This window comes from Pholis gunnellus (genome assembly GCF_910591455.1).
Source record: "Pholis gunnellus genome assembly, chromosome: 23".
Classification (NCBI taxonomy): domain Eukaryota; kingdom Metazoa; phylum Chordata; class Actinopteri; order Perciformes; family Pholidae; genus Pholis; species Pholis gunnellus.
In genome coordinates, this window is record NC_136550.1 from 14,402,560 (window position 1) to 14,429,445 (window position 26,886).

At 43.9% G+C, this 26,886-nt stretch overlaps 2 protein-coding genes across 3 annotated transcripts in view; both read right to left on the bottom strand.

The window, feature by feature from the left end:
* Positions 1 to 1,168: 1,168 nt before the first annotated feature.
* cth1 (cysteine three histidine 1) lies at positions 1,169 to 2,664 on the bottom strand (the record flags this gene model as incomplete). Its single annotated transcript, XM_079184640.1, has 2 exons — positions 1,169 to 2,095; positions 2,656 to 2,664. 2 exons carry the CDS (start codon positions 2,662 to 2,664, stop codon positions 1,169 to 1,171), a joined length of 936 nt encoding a protein of 311 aa, XP_079040766.1.
* Positions 2,665 to 7,067: 4,403 nt separating this feature from the next.
* Positions 7,068 to 26,886, bottom strand: part of mta2 (metastasis associated 1 family, member 2) — a 28,775-nt gene continuing 8,956 nt past the window's right edge. The window contains exons 2-18 of one of the 2 annotated variants that reach the window (XM_079185015.1): positions 26,017 to 26,084; positions 22,025 to 22,118; positions 16,456 to 16,573; positions 15,786 to 15,849; positions 15,566 to 15,683; positions 15,356 to 15,458; positions 14,729 to 14,828; positions 13,481 to 13,669; positions 12,960 to 13,034; positions 12,816 to 12,874; positions 12,625 to 12,725; positions 11,244 to 11,383; positions 10,897 to 11,125; positions 10,702 to 10,791; positions 10,496 to 10,614; positions 9,538 to 9,680; positions 7,068 to 9,329 (exon numbers count right to left, since the gene is read on the bottom strand). In XM_079185015.1, coding sequence (XP_079041141.1) covers positions 9,176 to 9,329; positions 9,538 to 9,680; positions 10,496 to 10,614; positions 10,702 to 10,791; positions 10,897 to 11,125; positions 11,244 to 11,383; positions 12,625 to 12,725; positions 12,816 to 12,874; positions 12,960 to 13,034; positions 13,481 to 13,669; positions 14,729 to 14,828; positions 15,356 to 15,458; positions 15,566 to 15,683; positions 15,786 to 15,849; positions 16,456 to 16,573; positions 22,025 to 22,118; positions 26,017 to 26,084 — 1,964 coding nt within the window. In that variant the 3' untranslated portion in view covers positions 7,068 to 9,175. Of the gene's footprint in view, positions 9,330 to 9,537; positions 9,729 to 10,495; positions 10,615 to 10,701; positions 10,792 to 10,896; positions 11,126 to 11,243; positions 11,384 to 12,624; positions 12,726 to 12,815; positions 12,875 to 12,959; positions 13,035 to 13,480; positions 13,670 to 14,728; positions 14,829 to 15,355; positions 15,459 to 15,565; positions 15,684 to 15,785; positions 15,850 to 16,455; positions 16,574 to 22,024; positions 22,119 to 26,016; positions 26,085 to 26,886 lie in introns of both variants that reach the window. The other variant, XM_079185014.1, reaches the window with a different exon arrangement.

The window sequence follows — 26,886 nt, forward strand, 5'->3', positions numbered from 1 at the left end:
AAAATAAGACGACATCGGAGAGCGCATTCTATTTTTGAAGAGTGACACTTTTCTGATTAAATGCAATATAAGGGAAATTGTGTAAATTTGTATTGTTTTTTAAACTTTTTCTTAATCCAAGTGAATGAATTTGATTAAAACGCACCACATCCGGTCTCATTCTTGCCAACTTGACTGTGCTACATACCGATTTTTCCATTTCCGTAAACTAGTGACGCGCCAAGAGGTGAAGGCCAGTGATTGGTCGATTGGATTGAGATACAGTTCAATTAATAGAGGCTTTAGTACCGCCTTTTCTGGTGTCTAGTCGGATACATGCGGCTCTTGTATTGCGGAGTGTTTGGTCTGCTGTGATAACCCCAAAAGATGAAGGGGAAAGAGTTAAATGCCAGATATTGGTTGGCACAATTAGTAAATAATAAGTTTGATACCCGAAAAATGTGTGGCCTTATGGGTCAAAGAAAAGTCTTTGTATGACAACACTTCTTGAGGCTGTAGCTCCCCTGCTTTGTGTGTAAAATATTTTAAAACATTTTCTGCATTCTATATTCAATAAAAAAAAATTAAAAAAAAAAAAAAGGGCATGGAAGGCCTCTGTGGTCAGTTGAGTTCTTACACACCCGACTGGGAAGGCCGTAGAATTATCATGTTTAAACAAGGATAATCAGCTTAGTCTAAAATATTGTAAGCTGTAGCAGTAAGACTTTCATTGAACCAAGGGACCCTTTCTTGCTCGTTATCAGTGTCCTTTTTGTACTCTCATTTTAATGTAGTCACTTAGTCATTTCTATGAGATCTGGATGCACAAGCAAACTTTACAAGTTAAAAACAAACAGCAAAGTTAGAAACTAAAGTTAGTTTATTCATGATTCTAAGGTCAGACATTTCATTTACTCAGTTCATTAATAAAGTATTTACAATAGTTAAAAAATTGAATTACACTCATAGCAGTAACTGTAGTGATTCCACAGACCTCATATCCAAAACTACAATTTAACAGCTCAAGTCCTGCTTGAGCTGCTGACACAAGCTCTCAAGTCAAACAACCTCAACTTAAAAAAAATGTAATAAATTCCCTAGAAAAGAGGGCTTAAAAAAAAATAAAAATAGTTTTAATTGAGCTGAGTGTTCAGTGCTGCTGCTGGTTTCTAACTGGGACCACATCCAGTTAGATGGCCCTGTTGTCCCAGATCTCCTGGGCCTTGCTGCTCTCCAGCTGATGCAGGTGGAGGGCCAGTGGCAGCATCACGTCGCTGAAGTGCTGACTGGAGAAGGTGAAGGCGTTGTGGGCCGTGACCTCTGCCGGCGGCGTGGCGAGAGGAGAGTCCGATGGAGGAGAAGACGAGGTGGAAGACATTGGAGAGGAGGCGGTGAAGAGGGAGGTGGGGGGACGTAAACCAGAGCTGCCGGACAACCCTCCTTGGATCTTGTTGGGGAGGCCGTGCTGGAAGCGGCAGCGTGTCCCGTACAGGCAGAACCCGAAGTAGCTGAAGGTGCGGCACAGAGTTCCGCGGGGCTTCCACTGCTTGGTCGGAAGTTGGAGCTGGGGGCTGGAAACGGGCACGGGCATCTCCTCTCCTACGTCGGGCGACTCCGAACCGCTGCCGATATCTCCGCCCTCCACATGCAGGAAGTTGCAGCGGGAGCCGAAGGGACAGATGCCGAATGAGCAGAAGGTGCGACAGGGGACGTTCCTGCGGCGGAGCAGGGCAGGGCGCTGCTCGGCAGCGTCGTGGACGAACACGCAGCGGCTGCCGTAGTAGCAGTAGCCGGTCATGTGGAAGCCGAGGCACAACTGGGTCTTGTACTTCGGGTGGCGGAAGGGAACGTGGAGCTCGTGGAGGCCGTGGGCGAACTGGCAGCGCTCGGCGTACTTGCAGACAGCAGTGGTGGAGTAGCTGGTACAGAGCTCGGTCTTGTAGCGGGTGGAGCAGACCCAGGGGCTGAGGGTCGGGGAGGAGGACTCTACGAGGGGGAGCAGGGCCTCAGCCAGGGAGAAGCCTTGACCCCCGCAATCTGACTCCTCGCTGGACAGCAGGTTGTCCACCAGCTCCTCATCTTGGTAGGAAGGCAGGAACAAGTCATCACTTCTGGCCTGAAAACAAAAAAGGCTCAGAGTTTGAGTTGAATGTATAAAGCACATCATCCCTTTTCTCCTCACGTCATGAGAAGAGTCACTTTAGTCTTTAAGAAAAGATGTCCACCATTTATTAGTGTCCAAATTCTGCCTGTGGAAACAGCTCTATAGAGTGCCTTTAAAATAACTAAAAATAGGGTTGAGGGACTTCTTTCTGCCAACAATCCCACAAGTCAGAAAATGTATCTGAGTTCCAACTCCTGTGAGTTAGCATAGTGCTAAATACTGTTGGTTGTTCCCTTCTATTAAATTCCAGTCTTTTAGAAAAAGGCTGATATTGTATTTATTGATCCATTAATCTATACACTCCCTACAAACAAGTTCATACAACAAATTCCGAGAACCTTATGTGATATGGAATTATTTAAATTATTCTACCATTTACCTCAAGACTATACAAACATACCAAGTAGTAGTCCTGCAAATGGAAACCCTCATTTGTCTGAACAAAAAAAAAAAAAAAAGCCAGCTAAAAGAAAGTAGGTCCTCATATTTAAGACAAATGTAAAAAGACTTACCTCAAACATGACTGCAAACAGATGGAGTTACTCCTGATGTTTTGAGAGGTGAAACCTGGCAGAAAACCCGGTCTAAAGAGCAGAAGGGTCGGTTAGTAAGCTAGCTGGCTGGTTAGTTAGTAGAGTGACCCTGACCCTCCTGCTCTGTAATGGAGTCACAAGCTAAGGTAGAGTGTTCCCCTCTTAACTTTTAAACCGGCTTTCACCTCCCGCCTCCCACTTGAAAATGAGCATCAGGTGTGCTCAAGCGCAACGTCACGAGTGTGTCCCCGGCGACCAATCCGGTTAGCAGCTGTGACGATATCAGCGTCACAGTACCTGCAGCGCTAGCTAACGCTAATGTTAGCTTAGATGTGTTTGTTTGCCGGGTGATATGTGTGTGTGTCAGGTGTAAGAGCTAGTCTGGCACTGGCATACTGTATAACATTTCATTTTATTCGTAAAAAGATAGAGTAGAGACTGTTTTTTTATGTGCTGGCCCATATTATATTGCTTAAGATATGAAATGATAAATCATATATATATATATATATATATATATATATATATATATATATATATATATATATATAAAATAAGCTGATCATTAGATTACATTATATATCATATACATATCTATATCTATATATGTCTATATATATATATAAATAAGTTATTTTATTTTACATTATTTTATTTTACATTATATATATATATATGTCTATAGGGTTAGGGTTAAGATAAGATAATCTTTTATATGACAAAATACATTCGTGCGTATAGCTCAGGGGTGGCCAACCCGCGGCTCCCGAGCCGCATGCGGCTCTTTGCCCGGTTTCATGCGGCTCTTACGTTCATATCGAAGTTTGTATTTGTGTTTTTTTAATGTGCGTGTTCGCTTCGCTTGAGTTAAATACGGTATTTTCGTCAAACGCGCATGTGCGGCCACAGATTACGTTCCTCGTCGACCCATTTAACGCCGAGACGGACTGTTTGAAAGCCCCGCTAGTCACAGATGAGGATGCGGCTGAGTTGGAGATGATCGATCTTTGTGAGGAGGACCAACTCAAACCTGCTTTAAGGGACGGGACCATTGAGTTCTGGAAAAGTGTGCCAATGAAAAAATACCCCAATGTCAAACGGGCTGCGCTTAAGATACTGTCAATGTTTGGGTCAACATACGTCTGCGAGTCTGTGTTTTCTACCCTGAAACACGTGAAATCAAAGCATCGATCTGTTCTGACTGACACCCATGTGAAAGAATTGCTTCGAGTGGCAACAACGGAATACAAGCCAGATTTGAAGAGGATTGTTCAAGGCAAGGAATGCCAGAAGTCCCACTAAGTAACATGCATAGTAAAAGAAAAACACTATTGTAAATTATTATATTTTTGTTTGTGGACTTAGTTGAACTGAGAGTTTGTCTGTGTGAGACAGTGTACACAATGTTCATTGTTGAAAATGACTGGCCTGTGGTCTTAGGAGTCCATTTCTGTCATTATCATGTTGGTGTGTGACATTTACAATAAATCTGGCTGAGCAAAGGTATGTGTGTGTGTGAGGAAGGGATAGGGTGATGTTCATGTGTGCCCATGTGTATGATGTGGCTCTTTGCGGTAACACAGTAAAAAATGTGGCTCTTGGTCTCTGACTGGTTGGCCACCCCTGGTATAGCTGAATCGGTGTGTATGTATTTCTGGTCAAATACAGGGCTGTTTGTGGGACACCATGATGTTGTCTCGTTGTTTTCTGCTCATTTCATTTCCTTCATTGCTTTGTATTCTTTACCATCCTTTACAGTGACAAACCTGATTAGTTCTGAGCTGGAGTGGATGTTTATCTCAGGGCTCAATCCACATCCTCCGTGTGAACACACCGTTAGAGGCGAGGGCCTCGGGTTCATTTCAGGTTTGTCGAAATTAACACCTCAGTCGGAAGTAGTTCAAACAAGCCTTCTAATTAAAAGCCGTCTGATAGGAACACAGCTGAGTACAAATAGACAAATATTTCCTTTAGCCAGGCTAATCGTTTCTAATCAGACAGGAAGTCTTCAATATGTTCATACTGTCAGTAGACACACACCTCAGATTCATCCAGAAAGGATGTATCCCTTTATTTTCTATTCTTTTGCCATTTAAAATCACAGTGAATGTTATTTAGTTTTGTTTTGGAGAACTAGATTTAATCCTGAAGGTACTTGTTGATTAAGTACAAACAGGAAACACAAAATAATAATAAGTCACCATCTTCACTGCTCTGTCAAGTATTCATTGAGATTTGGACTCTAACTTCAGGACACTGACTCACAAATCCTTTCCCTCTTAATTTGTGAATATAATGGAATAAAACAAAAGAGAAGACTTTTACAATAAATAAAAAAACCTGTGGGCGTGTTAAATGATCCAGCATGTAAATTAAAGTCAGCTGTTTATGCTCACCAAACATTTGCAAACAGACATATATTTAGAATAACTTAAAGGAAGAAAAGAATTGAACTTTCCAAAAAGAAATACAAAACATCAAAAACGGATTCAAATAACACATATTTGCACTGCTTTCATACACAGTATCATACCTCATTTACACAGTTCTGTGGTCCGTCAAGATGAGTTGTTTTTAAAAACCTGAGATGAGAAGCTGTTCCACATAACTTCCTCCAACTGAAAACTAATGGATCTGAGACCCGGTTAGAAAAACTGTGGAAGGAAACCAGATGCCAGATTTTGAAATAATGGGTCAATATGAAGATTCCAGCTAGTTTGTCGCCATTCTAACAATGTTTTGTAATAAAAAGATAGAATAGAGATTGGTTTTAGATGTGCTGGCCCATACTTTATTGCTGTTATGTCTTACTCTCTGTAAAATACACAATCACAGCTAATCATCATCGATTACCAAAGAACTGTTACCCCCCCCCCCCCCCCCCTTTAATTCTCAGGTCGAGGTGGGGACCAGGGGGTCTTTAGGAGATAGCAGGTCATCAATACTTGCCACATAGAGGTGGTATATATCATCTTAGTAAATTAATTCAGATAAATTGTGAAAGTGTAAATGTTTTTTTAGAACAATATGATAAAAGTAAACTATTTGTTACACAGATTTGTCTTATCTGTATATAATCTGTATATATGTGAAAAAATAAAATATGAAATTGGTCATTTAATTGAAGTAAATAAAAAAAAGTTTATTTATATTTGATAAAGTTTATGTGGAATAAGCACTTTTATTATAGATTTGTACTCACTATTTGATAAAGGAAACGATGACAGAGATGCGTTGGCCTTGTTCAGGCCATGTATGGGAAACGGCACCTTTATAAATTGAACGCGAGTTCTCCTTTGATCGGATTTCTGAAGTGACGAGTTGAATCGTTCACAAGGGCCAAGGTTTTGGAAATACTGTACTTCTTTTGTACAGTAGACACTAGAAGCCATAGCTACGAAGAAGACTGTCATACAATCAAACACAGTACAGCGAAGCAATTGATCTGGCTCAACTGGAACCAGCCAAGACCTCCAACGTCAAATTCAGTTGGAAGTAGTTATTCAGCGTTATTCATGACCTTATTATGAGCCCTTTATTTACATAGAGCCGGTCCTCTTCACTTGTACCACCATGTTTCTACAGGAGCCCAGAAAGGACAAACTAAACACTGGCTCTAGTCTAGAGAGCCTCTCACCTTTTTATGTCCGCAGAAGGCCACCGTAGTTCTCCAACACGCTTGTAAAAGGAGCCGTGAGTGGAGGGATATTTAGCTGCTTACAATCTGCAGCCTCGCCACTAAACCCCACACACGGCTCCTTTAATGCCACAAACATTAAACCTAGTTAACTTTAGTCACTCAAACCTTTAGAAAAGCAGCCATCAGCATCGGTACTGCTTTTCATACCAGTGCTGATTCAAAATAGCCCTTCTTGATACCTCACATGGAGAAAATTCATTTTTATTTTCTTACCAAACACTTCTTAAATGAATAAGTCTTTAATTTAAAAAAAAAAAATACGTAATTTAATTTTTTTGCATAACATTGGCAGAAATATTATTTGTGTTTGGACATATTTAATCTTGGAATAAATAAACAAGAAAGAAACTAACGTGCAGTTTTTGATCCACATCTAAAGACACAGGTTTGATACCCGGCCCTACTGAGGACACAAGCTCGTTTCCTCTCTGGGAGCAATGAGGTGAACAGCGAGACACACAGTGGACAAAGAGCCCATGACTGACCACGAAGAAAAAAAAATTCTTTATTTCTTTTCTTATCAAGATACATTAAAGGATACAGAGACGTCGGAATAAAAAACACTTGAGAAAAAGTTTCAGTTTGTAGCATGTTTAGTCTCTCCATCATACAAAAATCAGCACCCTGTCCCCTTTGAATGTGGCCCCAGGTTCAAATGACCCCCCCCCCCCACCCCCCACCCTATGAAGGAGAGCAATGTTTCACATGTACAGTAGCCTAGTTGAGCCATCTCCACAATAATGGAGCAGAATTACACACTTTGGATGTAAAAAAAGTTTAAAATATGCCAGTTCTCCACTTCGTCTTTACACAGATTAGTATTTGCTACAAACTCGACACTTCAAATTTCTTTTTAGGAGAAATATTACAAAGCCCACATTGGGACCAAACTTGCTTATAAAACCTGTGTGAGTCCTCGGTGCTGTGGGGATTCACGGGAATTATAATCATCCAATTAACAACTTGCTTTTAGAACTCACCCTTTCATAACGGTACAAAGCGGGGGAACCAAAATAGACAAAGGAAATGAAAGCACATGGAGACGAGCTGAAGACGCATCGTCATTTACAGAAGAGGATCAAGGCCGGAGAGGCTCTGAATAAATCCATGTTTGGAGACAAAGTACAACTTTAATCTCTGACTCTTTTTGCAACATTATTCCAGAACTTCAGTTTTGACCCCAATTGTCTTCCGTACATTTACATATTGATGTGTTTTTTTTTTTTTAAACAGACTTCTCAACTGACCAGTAAATTAACAGCGTCAGTTTCCTTCAAACCAGACGTCGTCAGCAAAGCTGAGGCTTTAATCTAACATGACCCCAGGGCTAAAAGTGTCCACAACAGACATCACTTTACTTTCTATTTTTGCACATTATGGCTTCATTTTGAACTTTTGCCGACTTGAACATAGTACCTCAAAGCCAAATGTGTTCTCTCATGGCAAGTCACACAGTAACCACCATCATTAGATTTACTCAGACACCACACATGATCCGTCCTACACTGTAAGCGATGACCTCTGCCCTTTGAGTCCAGGCAGCTCGTTCAAACGTACTGAACTGAGGTCAGGAGAGCGGAGCTGACTCCTCTCTTCAAACGGATGAAAGTGGCTGTAACACCGACAGGAGACCAAAGACCAAATGCAGCAGTTCGACTGCGAAAGCAACCATCGTTCATTTTAGTTTTTTTAAATGTCTACTGTGATGCCTGGAGAAGGTGGAGACGCTATGGAGGGTTCATTAACAGTAAAAATATCAAGTGAGCACAGAACTACTGTGAGCCGTTAAGTCAGGATGAGTAAGTCGAACGTGTCAGTTCAGGCTGTATAAACTAGATATTGGGTGCATTTGTGTAAAGCCGTTTGGTGATTAGCATTAATTTAAGGTCATGACGAGTGGCTGTTAGACCAGATTTACTATTTTGATGACTAGATATTTGTGTATATCTGAGTTTTGGAGTATTAATCGGTTAAAACGAGCAATTTGAAGATGGCCATTCAGATCATCAGCAGATTCATTGATAATGATCACAACACACACACACACGCACACGCACACACACGCACACACACGTTTTGTGCTCACTCAGTATTTCTGTCAGTGAGGTGGTTCAGGGTTTTGGCTCCTGGCTGATGACGGGGACAGTTGACAGTTACAGACAACAAACACTTTGTTTAGACGGACTGAGGACGGCTCAACGTGTCCCAACACGTCTCCTCAACTTCACCAGTGAACACGAGCACAGTCAACGAGCTACGATTAATAGCCAGTCAGATTTGTCCCTGCTGGAATGACATTTTCTCATCAAATTAGACCCCCCGCCCCCATCCTCCTCACATACTGCGGGCTTCATCCCCTTACAACGGTGCGTATATTTACACAAAGATAGAGACGTCGTGGAGGAAGAAAAACAAAGTGTGCTTTAACACCGTTGTTTTCAGGATGAGATGTATCTCAATTTAAATTACACATTTAAAAACAGGCGCAATTGAAAAGGGGATCAAAAAATTATTTAGGATCTGGAATAAAATACTACAAAGCCCAAGGTGTTGCGTGAGTGTGTGATGGAAATGTACAGTCATCTAAGAGTGTGTGTGTGTGTGTGTGTGTGTGTGTGTGTGTGTGTGTGTGTCGGACACAACGTTTGGGAAGTAACAGAGGACTAAAGAAAAGAGGGAAATAAAAGACTACTGGTATGGCATACTGTGCTGCCTGTTAAGTGACGGCCTGAGCACAGACCCTCCCCAACCCGACCCCCATGTCCTGGTAAAAGACCACCGCCCATGTCCCTCCACCCTTCAGTCCTCCAGGACGATGGGCTCGTTGGTGCTGGAGGGGAGCAGGGGCATGACCAGGGAGCGGGGGGGTGGTGGCAGTTTGATCCGGACCAGGAGGTGAGGTTTCCTCGCTGCCCGGCGCATCTCTGACTGGGTCAGATGTTTCCTCAGAGCCCTGGTTGACAGAGAACACCAGGACATAATGAGTTCAACTTCATCCACTGTGACGACTACAAGACTGTCATGTTTCAATCAGCAGCAGAAAGAGATACTGGGCCTTTATTGTGGTAGAAACTAGACCATCCTTTCCTTACTTAAACACCGTGATGGTGTTGCATCTTTAAGATTACAGCGTTTGAATGATGTAGAAGAAGAAGAAGTACCTGGTGTCCTTGGTAGCCACAAACACCACAGGGTTGGGCGCCTCCCCCTGGCTGACCTTCTGCCGCTTGATGACCGACTGAGAGGTGGTTCTCATACCTGAAGTGTACGGCCTCCCATTGGCCGGGTAGGGCACGCCTGCAGCCTGTGGACCAATGACAGACCGGCTGAGTGAATCAGCCGTGTTCGCTACCTAAAAAGGTAAACATGTGATCAGACTTGTATGATGATTACAAAGAGACAGGCCAGTGCCTGTCAGCGGCCTCAGGCCCCGATCGCACAGAGACGCATCATAGCAGGCACGTCGCCGCTTCCTAAACTCCCCCATGGCAAAGCCAGTCAGGCGAAACAGCTGATGGGCCGGTGGAGGTACGCAGCCACGAGATCAAATGTGAATAACGGGGGAACCATGGATTTAATGCAGACATTGAGTTCTTGCTGTTGCACAAGAAAGAAGATAATGAAATACAACCCACTAACATTTCTAACTAACCCGCTTTTATCCGTTCTTTCCACATCTACCGGCATCAAAACAGGAAGTCAGTGGTAAAGCAGTAAAGCCAGCCTCTTGCTAGATTTGATTGGCTGCCTGGGCCAAGTAGTGACGTGTCTCTCTGGAATATTGATCTCTCTCCGCATATTTGAATAGAACACTTGAAGCCATCACATAAAGGCAACCTGTCCAGAAAAAGCCGTTTAGAAAGAACCGTTACTTTAAATTATACAGCTAGTTTTTCTAGTAACAGGAAAGGCCGTGAACATACGCAGAAGAAGGGTGTTATGGGTAGGGAGGAGCTGACTGATGCGTACTTGCACCTCAATCATTTGATTGGTTGCCTATGTGCGGGCCGGAGATGTGTGATTCCACTTTATGTCAGCATGTTTTCTGAAATCATAAGCCAGCAGGGCTGTGAACACAGTGTATGTGTGTGTGTGTGTGTGTGTGTGTGTAATACTAACGCTCTCAAAGCCTCTCTTTCCCAGCAGGCTTTGGCCCACGCGGGGCTGGCTGGCCTGGTTCCTGTTGATGGGTGTCGGGGGTCCTCGAGACGCCTTCAGTTTCAGAGGGGCTGAGATGGCTGCGGAGACACAACAACACTCAACAACCAATCGCAACGGAGAAGGTGGATTCAGAGAGAAGTGGCGGTCATGTGACGCGTCCTTACCTAAATCCTTCACTATGTTGGCCAGAGACGGTCGAGGCACCAACTTGGTCTTTTGAGGAGTTTTTGTGGCTTTGGGCAGCCTGATTATACCTGAAGACACAAACAAGGTACAACGTGGTTTGGACTCATCTTATATATGGTGCTCACACACCAACCTGTGATTGACATGCATTAAAGTGAGAGTGTTGTACATACACTCAGCCTTGACGGCGTTGGCGTTGATGGAGGCGTAGGGCCGCCGTGCGGCGCGATGAGGCTGCAGGATGTCCTCGCACACCCGCCGGGCAATGCGGGTCAGCTTGGTGGTCTGCAGGATGAACGTCTGGCGGTTCTTGGCCAGCAGCTTGGCGCGACCCTCATTGCGGGTGAACGGCGACATGCCCTGGACCTCCTGGCGTGTCATGTGACCGCGGGGGCCTGACTCCTGCACGAAGAGGAAGAGGGGATACCGTGAGGACGGAGTCATGTCATTCTGAGAGGACAACTCTTGAATGGAAGGTTTATTACAACTCAAGCCTGAGACTGTGAGGACGGAGACTTACAGAGCCGGTTCTAGCGGCGCCCTCTAGCTGCGTGGGGGTCTTCAGGCCTCCGTACTTCTTCCAGTAGATCCAGCAGGAGGCGCACAGTCTGCACTGCATGTTGGGAGGCCCCCAGGCATACCACTGAGCAGACTGAGCCGCTGGGTAGGTGGAGGGAGCATTGGTGTTAGGAGAGGTTCTGATTGGACATTCGACAGTCTTTTATGTTGATGAATATAAAAACAATTTCAGTTACATCCGGTGGGAGTAATTGTTTATCTGTGTAGGTTCATCTTATTCATCCAGGTCAGGGCTCTTGAGCCCCTCTGTTGCGGCTCCCTGAGTCTACATCCACACTAATACGTTTTAAACGATCTCTGTCCACACGGCGTTTCAGCATCGTTTTCTAGATTATCTCTGTCCAGACTTAAACGCCTGAAATCGAATATCATGTGACTATTCACGTACACTGGGCATGCGGGTGGGTGCCGGTGTAAACAGGAAGTAGATTAGTTGCTCAAATCCGCTAACTTGACTTCAGACGGCCACTCCGTAGGTCTGACAACGCTGCAGGACACGCTGCTCGCTAATCACTCCAATAACAGCTGCTTCCGCCGCAGAAATGCAGACTTTAACTGGACAACAGCTGATAGAAAAGACAACAAGGTCAGTAATACCTGACCTTAAATAAAAATGTTTCAATATTTTGTCAACTAAAATGTGCTACACATCCTATTACACCCGTCAAGAGCCTTTCCCTGCAGGTGGCTGATCATGTATTCATTTGCTTTCACTGCCAACGATGCTGGCTTACCTGTATGTGTTTGATATGTTTGATATGTGCAAAAAATGTAATGTTGAAAGACGCTTCCAGAACACAAACACAGCATTTGCTGAAAAGTATCACGCTGGAGATGAGCGATAAAGAGCGATTCCTCAACTGCTGCAGCAAACTCTCCTCTTCATAAGAGTTTGATATTGTTATAACAGGTAAAATTGCAATAAAATGTCAAGAATTGTCTTTATTCTTGTTCTATATTTTCATAAATACAACAAACTATAGTTTTTGTATATATAATATAACTATATATAAAACTTTATAAGCTGTGATATCAAATAGCTTTTGCAGCTCCAGACACATTTTATTTGGTGGAAAATAGGATAAAATGTCTCTGGATAGTAAAGGTTGCCGACCCCTGATCCAGGAGCACAACGTCAAGTCAAACCGTTATCTCTGGGACTGAAACTGTAAACCTGTAACCTCAAAATGAGGCCTCTTGTGTTCTGTTTTGATATCAGTCCTGAAGATTCTTGTGATCATTGCTGTCCTAAAAACAACTAAATCTGGAGTCACTAGACTTCCGTCCCCCCATCAGATGGGTCCTGCACCGTGCGTACTTACTGTGGCAGCTCTCACAGCTGAGTCCCTTCTGGAAGCCTGCAGCCCCGTTCATACCAGGCTTGCTGCCTGGCACCATGATCTGGTTGGGGTTGGGTTTGGTGCTGGAGAGGGAGGGAAAAAAGGGGAGTTATCCTGACAGCAGTTCTAACTACAGGTGGGTACATCATGAAGCGGTTTACAGTGATACTTACTAGGTGGGGATGTACACCTGCTTCAGCTTGCTGTCTGCCTCTGCTGCCTTTAGTCGTTTCTGACGGCGAGAGAGAACAGTGAATGGTTTGTGAATGAGCACAGAATCCCAAACGGTGCGTTGAGGCGCCTCACTGCAGACCTACCTGTTGGATGTAGCGGTCGGTAGTCTTCCACATGTAGTAGAACTGGACTACACTGGCTAGAGACTTCCAGGGCAGCTGAGGGAGAGGAAGGATACAAACAGAATATATGTTTGGTTTAGGGCTGAAACCATTCCTGAAGCAACTCGAACACTAAAAATCATTGATGCAAATTATTTGGATTAGGGCTTTGATTACACCCCTGACCCCCGTCCACAACAACTCCGGGGTTTATTGAGCCCCTAATCATCGGTGCTGAGATTGAGGAGAGAGGAGAGCTAGCTAACGTCAGCCGTTAGCAGCTAGTGGGCAGCACAGTCCTGCTTGACTAAATAATTAAGCTAATTAAGCTATTTATCAGATTACTTGATTACTAAAATAATTGATGTCTGCTGCCATAGTTCAGTTCAATTCCACATCAAACTGACATTAACAGCAGCGTTTAAATGTTTGCATCACCAGTGAATACCACCAATCAACATCAGCACTCATCAAGCTTCCACAGCAGAGAAGAAGAAGCTTACAAAGTCCTGGCGGATGTCGTTGAAGTCCTTGCCGTATTTCTCCAGGGCCTCCTCAAACAGCATGGCCTCTGAGGCGCTCCACTCCTCCATCTCATCGCGGCACAGCACCGGGCCGCCCTGAGGGACCAGCGTGGACATGGCTTTGGCCAGGTCATAGCTGTTCTTCTGCAACGTGTCCATGGCATGGAACTGAGAGCAGGGGGAAGGAAGAGAGGCACATTAGAGCTTCAGCACCACGGACAGCAGGAGTTATACATTATACATACATTAGCATTAGAGGCTAAGGCTCGTCATGTGATTTCTCCTGTATATACATCTAAACACAGCCAGGTTGTAAAATTGGTGTCTAGTTGGCTCAGCACACCACATGCTGTCGTTTTGGGATCAGTGATATATGAGCTCCCTTTCAGGAAACCTTTAATGTCGCCACATCACAATGTCACAACTGAAGCTGCTGTGGATACACGAGGTGACAAGACGTCAATGGTGAGAGACTTTGGCTACTTAAAGCCCCATCATGTCACACAGTGGATGCAGTGGTCCCAAACATGGACTGGGCTTCTTAAAATCGGACATTGAACAGGATGCTCATGTGTGCTACAAAAGCTACTACAAGGAACTTTCATCCCGTGTGGATTTTGGCGCTCCCTGTGGACAGAAGCGGGAATGTTTCAGAAAACCAGATTCCTTTTAGAAAACCTCGTATTTTACTGCAGCAGGGACCATCTGCTCTGTTCTGTTCTGGTTCTCCCGGGCCTGTCACTGCCAGAGGCCCCGCTGGAGTCTGAGCTGAAGGAGCTTCTGGTGAACCTACATGTTTTCATCCGATCTCACCAAGTCCAAACCGGTGGCAACGATGACGAGCATTAGGAATAACTATATAGAAATAGACCATCTTCTCTCTGATGGTCTCCTTGTAGTAAGCTGAAAACCTGTGCTAATAACGATGGGAAGTGTAGTTTATCACCTGATGCACCAGCAATTGAGCAACAATGAGGCAAACACTTCAGCAACAAACCAGAATATTACTATTTGCCCCAGATTGGGTCTAATTGTTAATATCAATATAGTGTGGAAAGATAAGCACAAGCACAAGCACACACACACACACACACACACACACACACACACACACACACACACACACACACACACACACACACACACACACACACACACACACACACACACACACACACACACACACACACACACACACACACACACACAGTCAGTCAGTGGTCTCACCAGTGTGATGTCTCTGGAGGCTGCAGCTGCACTCATGTGGAGGCTGGGCTGGCGGATGGAGCTGCTGCAGTCCAGGGCCCGAGCAAAGGTTCCCACAGCCCTGAAATGACCCATGCTTTGGTTAATATCACTGATCTGTGATCTGTCTGCTCTACATTGGCAATAGGTTAATATTAATATTAGTAATGTTTATGAGAGAATGTGTATAGAGTGCTGAATGTTCATTAATGAACACTAGATGGTGTGTTTTGACCATTTAATGGGCAGCAGGAGGATTTCCCTCCAAAAATAAACTTCCTGTAGATTTCCTTTATTAAACTGTGCTGCTCCCCCAAACACTAGCATAGTGTCATCATCCAAATGAATACTCGGGTGCATATCTGGCAAAATATTATGCAATATGTGTATATATCCTGAATTGAAATGAATACCTCTTAATGTACTCTCGGGTGTTACATGTATCAACCATGAAATATATATTCACATTAGATTATCAAACTTGTTGCCAGTTCACACATTTCCTCTAGAAAAGCTCGCCTGGGGATGGCAGAGTCAGAAGTCGTCATGGCAACAGGATTAAGTGATGATGATGATGCAACCAAGTGACAGATGGGAGGGAAGCGTTACCTTGCCACCACCAGGAACTGGTCTATCTGAGGGTCTTTGAGCTGGTTGTTGGGGTCCCACACTTTGGTCTCCAGCTTCTCCTGGATCCGGTTGTCTGACTCACCTGAGACGAGGAGCAACTGGGTTCAACTTAGGAAGGGGAACTGGTTTAAAAAGGTTCCCACAGTAATACATTTGCCTGGTATCTCAAACTTTAAACGCGCTGCTCACCCTCAGCTAGCTTGTCAGGGATCTCTGCCTGGTACTTGGAGCCCACCCGGATCTCGCCCTGGTCCGCCAGTAAGGTCTTCAGGACGGGGTCGAACACCAACGAGTAGAAGAAGCAGTCCTGGACCGAACACACATAAAATGATTACATTACATTCACTGCATCTTTCTCTAAAAGAACTAAAAAGTAATGCTGATGACAAACCAGCAGACGGAGTCTTACCTCTTTCTCCAGGTAGCCGGACAACATGTCCGTTTCATTGAGGAGGGTGACGTTACATTTCCCCCTGAGGAGACAGAGCGGAGCATTCACTGAGCAGGATGTCGAAGACAAAGATTCTCTTCAGAGTTGAGATTTGTGGCCTTGAATGCTGCTCAATACACACATTTCTTTATAAATGTTGTTCAGTCAGATTTCAATTAATAAACTACTGTTATGTTAATTCCATCATATTGTTTCCCCCCTTCAAATATTTTCAATAGGGGATTTGATAGAGAGGCACATATTGGGAAAGGATGGGTTACACATACTGAAAAAAGTTCAAAGTAAGTCATTCTGACAAATCTCAATAATCTGAATGTGCTGCTCAGAAACAGAGAGAGATTCCCACAGAGCAAGAACGTATCTATGGTCAGTTTGTGACGCTTATCATACGTACTAATAACCTGAGCATGAATGTTAAAAATAATATGAATAGTTTGGACATCTGTTGCTGGTGCTTTCTAAAGGAGATAACGGTGGTGTCGGGATGACTGAGTCCGATATGTGGTGTACGTGTGATCCATTCATCAACAGTTGAACAGGATGGGACGTATCACTGGCGTGACAGCAGTGAGAAGCTGGATTCAGACTTCACTGCAGTATTGTCTGAGCCCCGCTGGTGATCACGTACCGTATGTGAGTAGCAGGTAGGGATTCAAACTGTCTGGACAGGAAGAGTTCTCTGTGTTTGAGCTGGTGTTTCTGTTGTTCAGACGGCGTCGGCTGCTTCGACTCCTCCTCAAATTCTCCTGCAACACAAACACATCGGCGTCAGCGCTGCTTTTGAGATTAGGTTTTTTTCTCGCAGGTCACTGAACATTTCTAACGGACACTCCATAAAACCTTTGGAGAATGACAGTAGAAATATGAGATATATCATGTAACCTTAATCCCAGACTATTTTTAACTCATGGAATTGCTTTATAAAAATAGCATTCCTTAATTTAAGGGATCCTATCTGCCATGGTGCCGTGTGACCTGACATTTTTACCTGCCACAGCCAACCTTTACTCGGTATTTGGTAGATGGCAGATGCTGATTCCATTCCCTTAGCGGTCTAAAACACTGATCTGGGACCACTAGGAAGAGTATAACTTTAATGACAGTTTTATTGTTCAGGTTTTCAAAAACTGAAAGTAAAAAAGAAACACCCTCGTGGTGGCAGTTTGTCCATTGACAGGAAGTTGAATGGAGGTATGAATCAAACCAAAGCCGTGGTTAATAGCCACAGTTTTCATAGAGAGGCTGCTGCCCCCTGAGCAGCTCTGCTGATTTTTGCTATGAATTGTGGATGTTTTTCCGGTTTGTCCAGGTCTTCTTTTGTTCTCACCCAGTCGGTCTCTTTCGTGTCTCTCGCAGAGGTGATCTTGTGGTGTGCGTACTGATGGGAAGGGAGGAGGGCAGTCTAGCCAGGTCCAATAGTTTATAATTAATTGTCGTCAATTGTTTGACCAAAATGCATAGAATCTGTGAAGTATCAGTAGCCAAGCTGAGCTGAGCGTTGATGAATCTGCAGTGATGAAGTAACCGACAATTTTGTAATAGCGACTTTTTTTTCTGAGCCCCGCCCTTTTGTCACTTTCGTCTGGTTTCTAGAAAAGTATCCAGTTTGAGCAAAAGATCCAATAGATTAACGATTTTGGAGGTTTCTACTAACTACTACGAGACTGAATTAATTTCTCTGACTATCATTTTACCCTCTGTGTCAACAATTGAATGTTAGTGTTGGGTAATCTGGCAACATATATTGCAGGAGATTTTTCAAGCGTTTTGTTGACCGATTTGTCTTCACATGAATTAGGAGCAGCAGTCTTCTGTTTGACTGCCACCTTATACCTCAGGCCTCTGTTCTAGAACCTCTGATGTATGACCTTTACCGCTTTTGTCCCCAGAGTTCATTTCTTACTGCTTTTATTGCATTTGCTTCCTATTGGAGCAGTTCATATTTAGTAATCCTCTGTAAAGCACGCCATAAGAGTTCAAAGGTCAGCCAATTATCAAGCTAGAGAAAATTGGTCGATGGTGTGATTTCTTGAATTAAGACTTCTATAAGAAACGTAAGAATTGAAACTGTACTTGTACTTTGCCATCCACTACAATGCACACTACACTGTTATTAATGGACTTACTGTGAAACAATGCAACTGTGTCACATGACCAAATGTGTGACACCCATGTTTCCAACAAGTACGATACAAGTCAAAATGAAGCCATAAGCAGCTGTGTGTGTGCGCAAGTGTGTGTGTGTGTGTGTGTTCGGCCACTAGATTGCGCATTCCTAATTTCAGGCGGGTGAGTAATTTGTTGCAAGCTGGAGGGGCGGGACTATATCGCTCCATCTCCGTGGACTCCGCCCCTGCACTCAGCCACAGGAAACCCTGTCACTGAGGGCAAGGGAGAGGGAGGGAGAGAGAGAGAGGGAGACACAGAGATAGCGAGGAAGAGGGACGGTACCTTAAGCCACACCCCTTTTCTGTTAACCTCTCAACCCCCCTCCCCCCTCCCCCTCCTGTCCGGCTAGTCCCTGCCAGACAAAGTAGGAAACCCTGTGTACCAAACCTGAGGCGCCCATCCCCCCCAACATGTATCCCCAACTCCCTCCACACACACACGAAGCAGAAATCACACATACACAGAAGGAGCGACAGGCACTTAAAGCACACGCAACACACACACACACACACACACACACACACACACACACACACACACACACACACACACACACACACACACACACACACACACACACACACACACACACACACACACACACACACAGTCAGAATTAACCCGTTGCGTGCTGTGGCCCTCGGGGACAGATCAAGGGCCTTTTGTTCTGCACAAAGAATTGATGTGTGCGTGCGTGCACGCGTGTGTAAAATGAGGAGGAAGAGGAGGGGAGCAGTGATGAGGAAAAGTGAGGCAGATAAAGCTCGGTTTGGTACAAATGAGCAGCAGCAGACAGAAGAAGCTGGTGCACTTCTTCATCACTGTAACATGATGACAACGGGCCAAAGGGGCCAAAGCCAGACTGAGAGCCAGTCCAAGTCTCTGAAACTATATTAACAGAACTAGGTTTGGTTAAACGGCCTTTTTTTCTCCCAGAAAATGAAGGTTTTCCTTTTTTGAACACTCACCAGAGTGAATACCGATGTTGCTCGTTAGTGTGGATGAGGAAAACTGAACTTTTGGAAAGCGACCCAGGAGAGGTCGGGGTTGTGTAACGGTGAACTTAAGAATACAACTCTGTCACCAAGACGCACCGTTATCCGATCACTCAGTCCACTTAGTGAGGTGGTTAGGGAAGCATTTGACCACACATCTTTTGCAGTGTAAACACTAATGCGCCTGACGGCTGAAGTGCCAAAAATGGCTCAAATCCCCATAGACCCCAATGTTAAAATACCCAACTTTACAACTTTCCAGCAGAAATAAACTTCAGTATTGTTGTTTGTATTTTTATTTGGTATTGAATAAGTAGCATTTTGAAAAAGGTTTGGTGTGTTTTATGCAGGTTTGTAATCAAGAGGGGTAAAACAAAAACGAATATCCGAATACCAACGCTGGCAACCAAAATACATAAACAAAGAATCATATTTTTTAATATTGTGAGAGGCCCAAACAGTGGACAAATTTCTAAACCAAGAAATGTAAAGATTCTAACCACAATGAGATGAACTATGCAACTTCCAGTAACTGGATACATGAGAGAAGACATTTCAACCATGATATGATGGATGATTATCAGTGTTAATGATAGGACTGTCAACCAAAGCATCGATTGTTGGAAAAGAGTTCAAATGTTCTCCATCACTGGACACGTTGCAGTTGAGAAAAGCTGATTGTAGACAAACCACCATGAATGTGTCAGTGAAGTTCATTTTGCGTTGTTGTGGTTCAGCTCGGTCACCGCATCACCGAGAAAATCCAATAAGGCAGAGCTGTGTTTGGGAGGTAGACGGCTCGGCCTCTTTAAAAAAATGTAAATCTTTAAAAGAGCGCAGCAGAAACAACACACGATGAACCAGCTTTGTATTTCATCACTTCTCAGACTCGTCCACATAACCACTGAACAAACACTACATCTGTGTGTGGTGCTGAGTACAATAAAAAAAGGAGCACTAATGCATCCATTTTGAGGTGTGTGTGTGTGTGGATGTCTTTGTCTGGAGCACTGCGGCCCAGGAGGAAGGAGGGGGAGCTGCTGAGGGTGTCGGGGTTGGGGGTAATGAGTGAGCGTGATCAGGCCTCAGTAGTCTGCATGCCATTAGCACCACCCCACCACCTCCTTGGCTCTGTGATCACACACAAGACAGAGATGGGCTCATAGGCTGGATCGGGGGGGCGGGGCAGGCACCACATGCTGACAAGTTACTACTGAAATCCCCCCCACCCCACACACACACACACACACACACACACACACACACACACACACACACACACACACACACACACACACACACACACACACACACACACGGTCCTGATTGAAAACTATTGAAATGATCAGCTTCAATTATTGATGCAATATGATTAATTCAACTGGAAACTGATGCAACTTGGATCATGGATGTATAGAGAACTGTATAAAGCAATGAATGATGCTGGGAGAATATTATGGGATCTGGGGATTAAATCAAGGAGTGCATCTTTAGACTAACAGAGCATTTAACACTAGCGTTCATTTCGCTGATGACATTTTTAACAAAATATCATCAGTATTTGTTTTTTCCTACAATGAAGACGCCACGTTAACAAGACCGAACCGACTTAATTAAACAATAACTTTAACTACATCTCCATACAATATCATCGATAAAAAGGACAAAGTCTGTATTTATTTTTGTTGACGGAAAGAAAAAAAAGAAACAATTATTTTGCTAATTCAATGGTCAATAGAGAGCCGCTCAGACGCTTCTCAGCGTAAAGAGAGACGGCGGGTAAGAACAGCGTGTAGAGGCGGATATTTTCACATCCAACTCAAAGTAAGGAGCATGACCGGAGCAGCAGGCTGCTGTGAAGCTGCTGGGGAGCAACTTGGGTTGATTGTCTCGCTTAAGATGCTGACAGGACGAGTCAGAGGTTGAACCCTGAACCAGGACGTCCCCGTCTACCTACTGAACCAAATACCCTCTTGGTTGGCTGCATATTTCTCTTCATGCGCGCCAAAATCATCTAGGATGATGAGCTAGCTGCACCCTACTGCTGAAGAAGTTCTGCAAAAGGACATGATGGCAACAGAGTCGGGAAAACAGCAGACACACTTTAAATATAACCCCACAGAGAGAACTAGTGTGTAGTAACGTTATCAGGACAGAAACCCTGCAGCTAGGACTAAAACAGCACTGACTTAAAGCAACACTGGGTGTTGATCGTCTGCTGTTGTGGACCACTGTCTTTACAGTACAGACAGTATGTTCCATTCATCCAGGCCGTCATTTGTTGAATTGTGTTGGTTCAAAATAAATATGCAAATTAGAACCCGTTTCATGTCTGGATGTTTTGTTCAGACCAGATCATTCTCGACCAGAAACGTTAACAACCTTTTTGACAGCTTATCTTTTGATGGCTAAAATTTCGAGTCGACTAAAACTAGACTAATACGTTGGATTAAGATGAGATCAAAGTGTCCAGAGTCGACGGACACTCAGCCGATTAAAAAATGATGAGGTTGACATGTGGAATCAAAATCTATCAGTAGTTGTAATTACTTTAAAATAGCCCTTTTCCTATGCATATTGACTCCCATAAAAAATATTACGACTACAATTTAATACCTAACATTTTTGGAATGAACAAGCTGGAGCCTTACACACCAGTGATGGTCTTACTTTAACACCAGAAGCAGGCCGTGGTGCAGTTTACAGCATAAAAGCTGAAGAGGTGCTTTGGGGCTTTTTTATGTGGAACACAATGGAGACGAGGTTCATAAAAGGCAGCGAGCCACATCGTACCTGCTCCCACACCGGAGGAAACAAAGAGAGGAGCTGAGGAGAGCTGAGGAGAGCTGAGGGGAGCAGAGAGGAGCAGAGAGGAGCTGAGGGGAGCTGAGAGGAGCTGAGAGGAGCTGAGGGGAGCTGAGAGGAGCTGAGAGGAGCTGAGAGGAGCTGAGAGGAGCTGAGGGGAGCTGAGGGGAGCAGAGGGGAGCAGAGAGGAGCTGAGAGGAGCTGGGGGCTCCGTGGTTTCGTACTCACTTGCGTTGCTGTCAGCCAGGGTGTTGAGGTTTCCTGAGATGTCCCGCCTCCTGAACAGACACACCACCTTCGCCTCCACGTTCCCATTGGCTGTCTGGAAGTGGAGAGTCAGCGGTTACAAGTCGGCTTCGTCACAGAGCGCTGGTGTAGCTACCTCTGTTAGAGCAGCCATGTTGGTTTCATTCACTCGACATGCTACGGGTTAGTCAGGTACGAACTAGGGCTCCGCATCATTTACATTTGATTCAGTTCTGCTTTTCATTAATTCTTGGCTTATTATTTGAGCAGGCCAAAAATAAATTGCAAACAGAAAGCACTTTAATTTATCAGCAGCTGTGGGCGGCCACAGGTCTTCATCATATCTATAGCAAGCACTCTAGAATCACAATCAACCGTGGCTCCAGCTGTGTGTTCTCATCTGCTCTGTGCAGATCTAGTTTGTGGTTTGTCTAAAAGATGACTCACGTTTCTGTTGCTTTGTCCATTACTTCAATCAGTTACCATCATCTTGTTAAGTCATTTCCGAGATCTGGGAACACCGCTACAACTATTTACTAAACTATTTTTCACAACACTGCCATGACACTAGATCTCAACTATTAACTCAGTGAGTACAATAATATTTTCACTAATGATGGCCACAAGAAAAGAACAAAGTTGTTTCAAACTGGAATTAGACTTCATTAACCATCTATTCGTAGGACTCTCAATTAGGGCTGCAACAACGAATCGATAAAAATCGATTATTAAAAGAGTTGGCAACGAATTTCATTATCGATTCTTTGTGTCGCGCGATTATTACGTCACTCAATAAGTCGCGGAGATGTTTGAGTGTTCACAGCAGCCCGGTCGCCTGAATACCGCAGCTAGGAATAATGGAATAGGACTCCGGTTCTATTTTGTGGGTTTTTCTCTGAACTGGGGCCGTGATTAAGAGGGACGGCCGGGGGAAACCTCACCCGGCCCGGACACGGAAAGGATTGACAGATTGATGCTCTTTCTCCATGCTGTGGGTGGTGGTGCATGGCCGTTCTTAGTTGGTGGAGCGATTTGTCTGGTTAATTCCGATAACGAACGAGACTCCGGCATGCTAACTAGTTACGCGGCCCCGTGCGGTCAGCGTCCAGCTTCTTAGAGGGACGAGTGGCGTTCAGCCGCACGAGATTGAGCAACAACAGGTCTGTGATGCCCTGAGATGTCCGGGGCTGCACGCGCGCCACACTGAGTGGCTCAGCGTGTGTCTACCCTTCACTGAGAGGCGTGGGTAACCCGCTGAACCCCACTCCTGATATTAGTCAATTTAAAAAAAAATTATTACCTTAACAGCTCAGGGATGTTCGTTTGTGCACTTTCTGAAGATTTTTTGCACTGTGAATTTATCAGTTCTGTTTTTGAATAAAGGGTTGGAAATTAATGCTTTTTTTTTTTTTTTTTTATCCGATTCATCGATTAATCGAACAAATAATCGACAGATTAATCGATTATTAAAATAATCGTTAGTTGCAGCCCTACTCTCAATGTGAAGCAGCAACAGCTTTCTGTGGCCGCCCTCAGCAGTATAGTGACGGCTTAGTTTACACACTGGTCTGAACAAAAGAAGCCATTTCTGTTTGTGCATGGAGGAGAATATAGGGGTGTAACGATCAATCCATCTGGATCGATGGATGGATCAACTATCCAATAGCATTGAGTAAGAAGTCGATCCATAATAATCTTTAAGATACCTTTATTCTTAAATTCTCATGGCACGTCTGTTTCCTTCCTAAGCGTTCAAACAGTGCTAGCGGCCTAGAGCCAGGCTGATGATGGCCAGCAGCCAAGAAAAAGACAATGAGAATATTTACTCCACTCTCTGGAAAAAAACAGCAGCGGGGTCGTTGGACTCCCTGCTGGGCCAAAGCATCTGGGAATTTTTAAGATATATTTTTACTGACCTTTAAGTCGGACCGGCTATTCTCATTTTAGTGACAAGTTGCTCACCAGGTTTGACCTCCAACTACAGGAGGGCTATTCTGTAGCTAAAGAATAGATTGTTTTTCACTTTGATTTCTCAGAGGGGCCTGTAATTGTATTTTAGTTGGTTTTTAAGAGATGATAAAAATGTAACAGATTGTGTTAAAGGGCATATGATATTGTCTCATATGAATCGCAGGCCCCTGAATTGAATCAAATCGAAAATGTATCGTGGCAGATTTTGTGATATCAGCAAATATCACATCGTAGTCTAAAGTGTCAATATAGTATTGTAATCTAATACATTTGGTGATTTACACGCCCTACTAGCCAGCCATGAGCCAGAAAAACGGCACAAAGGAACATGATTGCCGTTTTGGTTTTGTTGTTAGTCATATTGTTTTTTTGTAGCAAATGGGCTGCCACTGCATTTCGTTGTGCAACCCTGTAACGCACAATGACAATAAATGATCCTGAAATACTTGTGAAGGCAATAAAATAATAACACGGTGGCTCCTTAGTCTGAACCAAGACGGCAAACTCTTCATTTCCTCCAATTGGCAACGGCAGCGCATTACAGTAACACTCTTTCACAATAAAAGCTCAGACGGTTGTTTATGCTTTGGACAGTAGCCAGGCTGCTAGTGGTAGCCATGTTGCTAACTGTGTTAGCGATCCGGTTGTCTTTGTGACAGCGGCAACAACGATGAAACCAGTCCAGCTGGTGAATACTAAACATTTAAGTAAACTCAATGCAGACCGCATGAATGTCCAGCTGGTGATTGTCAAACTAACTCCAGCCTGCTGTTTGAGTGTTTGCTCTCTCTTCCTCACACAGGTGAGTATGTGGCCCTCTGCTCTGTTCTCTGAAGGTTAACGCTATCAAACCACTTCCACAATCCCCAAGTCATTCCTTTTAGCAGACCAATTCCTCCACAGATTTTAAATCACATTAAGATGTATACTGGTATCATCATAAAGACTATGATATGTCAGCCCTCTGGTAGTAGTACGTTATTCTCCCTGGATTGGCATCAGCAGCACACACACAGCGTGCTTCCCTCCACAATCCAGCCTGGCGCTGCTGCCTCTCTCTCCCTCTCTATCTCCCTCTCCCTCTCTCACTATCCATTCATTGTGCTCAGCAGCCATTAGCACTCAGGACGATGCAGTCCTCCTGCTGCTCAGCACAAGCCCTTCAATGTAAGAGTGTTACATAAATGAGCTTAATCCTTTGACTGGGAAACAAGCCTGTGTCATATGCTGCTGCTGCTCTTATATAAGTGGCTCCTGTACCGGTGTCCTGTGATTACAGTAACCACGGTTTACCATGAGCAACGTCCAGGAAAGACGAGGGGACATAGTGTGTGTGTGAGTGTGTGTGTGTGTCAGTGAGAGTACAGTATGTTGACTGAAATGATACCAGTGGATCAGAAGGTTCTGGGTCTAATCTATGGAGTACGAGCTATGAAACACAGCCTGGTTGGAGTACGACAGGACAACACTGCCAGGTATATTATAGGGTTGGGTACCGAAGTCACAGTGAGTGAGGCTCGGGTCACACTGCCCCCCTCTACCCGAGTGTGACGGCTACCTTGCTGAACTGCAGCCCTGTCTTGTTTAGAATTAGCCTTTGATAATGGCCCACTTAACTTAACTTATTAACATAAAATAATTATAGAACTCCACTAATTTATTGAGCCGTGCAAGTCACGGCATTTTCCACAACACGGTCCTGCAAACAATAAAAGCCTTGTGTTAACAAATTAGGGGATGCTGTTCACAGAACGCTTTTAATTTGGAATGAAAACAGGAAGTGTTGACTTAAAAACATAAAAAAATTTATGTGTGAGATATTTTACAGATACAAACATTGAAACTGTAGTGAAAGGTGCAATGCTGCTTTGAATAAATAAATGTGGACCTATTAAATAAATGAAATTACACTTTTGTTAGAGTCAAGTACAGACCTATCGCCGATACCCAATCCTAGTATTACAGAATCTGTAAAATGGAAACATATGAGAGAAACAACCAACCTTGTTGAGCTCTTCTATTCTACGGATCAGGTAAGGGTTGCTGGAGGAGTTCTCAAAGTACACGTAATCTGAAAGAAACAGGAGAAAAACAGTGTTCACAGGGAAACATTCACAGAAATGCATGAATGCACATAATAAAATAAATACTAAGTAGAGTAAATATTCCTCTGTTTGTCTGCTGATAGTTCAGGTGTCCTCTGGACAGACACCAACACAGCTCTGTGGCTGTACTGGCAGAACTGAGACCAGTTTGGCTAACCTGAATGATAGGAACTCATTCAAGTGACACACAGCTCTAATTGGAGGACTGTCCATACAACACTGAGAAGCTGTTAGGTGAACCAGAGCCTGCCAGCTCAGTGAGTGGACTGGTGTAACAGGAGCTTCAGGAAACTTGTCTATCCAGACTGCAGACTGACTTCATGTGAATTGAATTAAACTAGAAGGGCTCTCTGAGAGGGCAGACCATTTGCTCCAAAAGTACACGAGTTCTTCAATGGCCCGTAACACTAAGTTTCACAACAGTCAGGCCTGTAGTTTTTCCCAGATGAACCAACAAACCAAACTGAAAGTAGAATTTGTATTTTGTTATATTTGTGAATTGGTTTACACTGTGGGCACCTGCAGTTATAAATGTAGGCAATACCAATGATTTTGGTTCTTTTTTTTGTCTGCTTGTTTTTGGGGTAATACATGTGACTGCCATGTTTGATTTCAAATTTCTCTTTCATCCACAAACAACTTTCCATTCAAATATACATTTTGGAGGATAAAATTCAAAATATTCACATGAATAAGTCTGGTGAAAGTCTGCTACACAACAATTGAATCAGACGCTGGTACAACCTCCTCTACTGCCATCCAGTGTGG